The sequence below is a fragment of the Lipotes vexillifer genome, unplaced genomic scaffold (genome assembly GCF_000442215.2).
Source record: "Lipotes vexillifer unplaced genomic scaffold, Lipotes_vexillifer_v1.1 scaffold771, whole genome shotgun sequence".
NCBI lineage: Eukaryota > Metazoa > Chordata > Mammalia > Artiodactyla > Lipotidae > Lipotes > Lipotes vexillifer.
In genome coordinates, this window is record NW_006774099.1 from 664,727 (window position 1) to 669,417 (window position 4,691).

Here is a 4,691-nt window from a genome sequence, read left to right on the forward strand (position 1 = left end):
GGTACGCGGGCCTCTCACTGTTGTGGCCTCTCGCGTTGCGGAGCACAGGCTCCGGACGCGCAGGCTCAGCGGCCATGGCTCACGGGCCCAGCCGCTCCGAGGCATGTGGGATCCTCCCGGACCGTGGCACGAACCCGTGTGCCCTGCATCGTCAGGCGGACGCTCAATCGCCGCGCCACCAGGGAAGCCCTGTAAGTTCTAATTCAAGACAGTAACTAATAATTTTAATTTTTCACTCATAATGAAAGAGCTTTATTTTCAGTCCTTAAATTTCATATGCCTTGAAACTATTATATTGATTATGTTTCTAAGAAAATAAATTATTTGAAAACTCACACATCTGTGGAAGATGATTATATAAACAGAAGAAGTAAATCATAATTTTAAATGGGGTTCTTAGCTTTAATTCATGATAAAATAATGCTTTCCTTTAAGTGATACTCACTTCATTAAATGGAGAAAATTCAAAAGCAGGAGCTTTGAACCAAGGGGAGGGACTAGCTGTGGGAACTTGGCAGTTTTCTTAGTATATTTTTGAAAAACCTCAACTCTTAATTCATTTACTATCTTTTTCAGAGTCTTATCAAGCTATTATTAACACTTTCACTGTGACTGTCATATGTTTGTAAATGTTAACTTTGTTTGCACTTTTCATTTTAGCAGAGTTAATTTTCTGGTTATCAAACCAGATTATTAATAGATTGGTAGTTGAATTTGTAATTATCAGTAAATATTTTAATAGACATGCATCAGATCTCAAGCCTCTAAGAATTAGTATGACTTTCGATTTTTATTTTAAAACACCAGGGCTTAGTATAATATTCAGTTTATGTTTTTATATTTTCTAGAGCTCTGAAATAAATAGAAGTTATACTTTATAGCTTACAGAAAATAACAGTGAATTATGCTGGTCTTCTTGAGAGAGGTTTAACCATAGATTATAATACATATTTGGCTGAAAAGTAATTAATAAAATTATAGCAGTTAAGAATTTATATCAGATCATTAATAGCATTTTAATGTTTTAATAAAGAAAAAATCTAGGAGTTCCCTGGTGGTTAGGATTCCAGGCTTTCACTGTCGTGGCCTAGGTTCAATCCCTGGTTGAGGAACTGAGATCCTGCAAACCATAAAAAAAAAAAAGAAAAAAAGAAAAGAAAAGATCCCAGAATTTGAATTGGAAAGAGTATTTGAAATGATTCAGCCCAACATCCTTTTTACATATGAGGGAAAAGCAAAGAGAGGACATGTGAGTTGCCCAAGACACAACTAATTTATGGTATATGATAATTCTGCAGTTAATTCAGTTTAAAAACTGAATCAGGGGCTTCCCTGGTGGCGCAGTGGTTGAGAATCTGCCTGCCAATGCAGGGGACACGGGTTTGAGAACTGGTCCGGGAGGATCCCACATGCTGCGGAGCAAGTAAGCCCGTGAGCCACAACAGCTGAGCCTGCGCTCTAGAGCCCACGAGCCACAACTACTGAGCCCGTGTGCCACAATGCCTGATGCCCACACACCTAGAACCCGTGCTCCGCAACAAAAGGAGCCACCACAATGAGAAGCCCCTGCTCATCGCAACCAGAGAAAAGCCCACATACAGCAGCGAAGACCCAATGCAGCCAAAAATAAAATAAAAATAAATAAATAAAACTGAATCACTTACTAGATTAGAAATATTAGATATACATTTAATTAACTTCAGAATTGGTAGCAACTTCTCTAGTTTATGGTCTTCTCACAAACATCTTTAAGGAAAAGTTGCGCCATATTTTACTTTTCTAAATACAGGAGAAGTTCTAACTAATAAATGTCAAATTCTTGTCAGATATCGTCTTCAGAAATTGTTGTTCTAGGAAGGATTCTCACCTAACTTTGCCTTTAGCAGACTTTGAAATGATGTCATTGTTCCTAAAAGATAATTATCTTTTGAAATAATCTAGATGTGTTTACTTTCATAGACCATTAATGCTTAATTTTAAAGGATTGAGTAGGTAGCTTAGTATTTTCTATGAGAAATTTTCAGCTCTGTAATCAAGTGTCTTTGGTTATTGCTTAGATAGCCAGAATTGAAGTGATTAATTTTGGCCTATATGTAGTAAGGCAGGAAGGTGCAATTTTTATAAATGAAATTTCATAGGATGAATACAAAATTCAGTTAAGAGCTAATAATGGAGTAAATGTAGAAACAAAAATGAAATGAGATTTTAGCTCCGAGTAAACAGATAAGAAGGTATTTAGTTTTGTAGAAACACAGAAGAATTAGTATTCATATATTTTATTTTTCAAAGTTTTATAAATCCAAAAAGGAAAATTAGTGAGCTTTTGCTACACGTTTTTCTCTTAACTTTTGATATTTCCATTTCAGGCCATTTATTTCTCAGAAAATTCATTTTCCTGACTTTTCTACCAGAGACATACATAGAAATTATGTCGATTGTGTGCGATGGTTAGGTGATTTGATACTTTCCAAGGTATGGTAACTGCTGTTAAGCTGTATTTCCATTGTTTGTGTGAGTTGGAACTTTGCAGGGAGCACAGTTTTTTATGCAGTTGGTAAATTGGATAACAGGTGGGAAATTGCTTTTTTTTTTTTTTTTTTTTTAAGTCTTATGATAACTTTGAAAGATTTGGAAATTTGTTTTAGGCATAAAACATCCTGGTGAATTATAATTTGTGTTCCAATAAGATGAAAAATGTTACCTTGCAAGTTGATACTGTTCTCTGATATCCAGTGTTATTGTAAAATAACCAATATCTAAAGCCAGTAGTGTGGTTGTTTTTTGTTGTTGTTGTTTTTAATGTTTGTGTTCATTTCAGTAAACTTACATGTACAAAAACAGACGGATGGAGTTGGTTCATGGGATGTAGTTTGCCAACCCCTGCTCTAGTATGTTGATACATATGTTTATATATATATTTTTTACTGATAATTTAGAGAAGTTGGTGGTGATGTCATCTGAACATTTAAGATTGTCAAATTTGGAGAAACTGCTATCTAGTTTCTTTTCTTGATACAGGTTTCAGGGCATTTCACATTTTCTTGGGCAGAGGCTGATTTATTTTTTCCTTGGCCATGAGGGTATAGTTTTACCTTTCTATTTTTTAACTTTTGATCTTGAAATTAGATTCACAGGAAGTTTCAAAGACAGTTCAGAGAGGTCCCATATTGCCCTTCAGCCTATTTCCCCCATTGGTTATTACATCTTACACAGCTATAATACAATATCAAATCCAGGAAATTGACATTGTACAATGTGCGTGTGTAGTTCTGTGTCATTTTATCACATGTGATTTTGTCATTTCAAGAATGTTACAGTATGGGACCTTTTAAGATGTTTTTTTCACTCAGTGGAATGCCATCCAAGTTGTTGTGTGTATCAATAGGTCTCCCTTTTTACTGCTGAGTAGTATCCCATGGAATGGATGTACCACAGTTTATTTAACCTTATGCATCTATTGTAGGACATTTTGATCCTTTCTAGTTTGGGCCTATTACAAATAAAGCTGCTATTGAACAATCGTGTATAGGTTTTTGTGTGGACTTACTTTTCACTTCTCTAGGATAAATGCCTAGAAGAGCAATTGCTAGGTCATGGTTAAGTTCGTTTAGTTTTTTAAGAACCTGCCAAACTATTTTCCAGAGTGGCCGTGCCATTTTACATTCCCACCAGCAATGTATGAAAGATCCAGTGTCTTCGAATCTTCGCCGGCATTTGGTATTGTCACTATTTTTTATTTTAGCTGTTCTGATAGGTGTGTAGTGATACATCATCGTGGTCTTAATTTGCATTTCCCTGATGGTTAGTGGTGTTGAACATCTTTTTCATGTGCTTATTTACCATCCATATATCCTTTCAATGATGTCTCTTCATATCTTCTCATTTTCTGATTGGATTGGTTTTTGTTTTGTTTTTTACTGTGTTGAGTTTTGAGAGTTCTTCATATATTCTCAATATAAATCCTGTGTCAGATAAATAGCTTGCAGATATTTTCTTCCAGTCTGTAGCTTGTCTTTTCATCCTCTTAACAGGGTCTTTTACAGAGCAAATATTTTTAATTTTGATAAAGTTCAATTAATTTATTGATTTTTTAAAAAAATTATTATTTTATGGATCATGCTTTTGATATTGTGTTTAAACGCTCTTCACTGAGCCCTAGGTCCTAAAGATTTTCTCCTGTGTTTCCTTCAAAAAGTATTGTAATGGTTTATGTTAAATTTAATGGTCCATTTTAAGTTAATTTTTGTATGAGGTTTAGGTAGAAAGTTCATTTTTTGCCTATAGTCATCCAGTTGTTCCAGCTCCGTTTGTTGAAAGCCTCTCTTTCCTCCTTTGAATTGCTTTTGTACTTTTTTCAAAATTGTTTGGCCATACTTGTATGAGGCTGATTCTGGTTTTTCTATTTTGTTCCCTCTACCAGTACTACCTACACAGGCTCGGTTACTCTAGCTCTATAATTAGTCTTGGAGTTGGTAGAGTGATTTCTTCCACTTTATTCTTTTTCAATATTATTTTAGCTATTCTAGTTGCTTTGTCTTTCCATATAAATTTTAGAATAATCTTGTCTACATTTACTAAAAATCTCGCTGGGATTTTTTTGGGGGGGCAGGGAGATTTTGATTGGAATTGTGTTAAACCTGTATATCAGTTTGGTGGGGAATTAATATCTTTTTTTTTTTTTTTTTTTTTTC

At 34.8% G+C, this 4,691-nt stretch overlaps 1 protein-coding gene across 2 annotated transcripts in view; it reads left to right on the top strand.

Moving 5' to 3' along the window:
- Positions 1-4,691, top strand: part of EED (embryonic ectoderm development) — a 34,165-nt gene that overhangs the window by 21,134 nt on the left and 8,340 nt on the right. Inside the window, exons 9-10 of one of the 2 annotated variants that reach the window (XM_007448835.1) lie at positions 2,367-2,472; positions 3,643-3,717. In XM_007448835.1, the coding sequence (XP_007448897.1) occupies positions 2,367-2,472; positions 3,643-3,717 (181 nt within the window). The remainder of the gene's footprint in view (positions 1-2,366; positions 2,473-3,642; positions 3,718-4,691) is intronic. The other variant, XM_007448836.1, reaches the window with a different exon arrangement.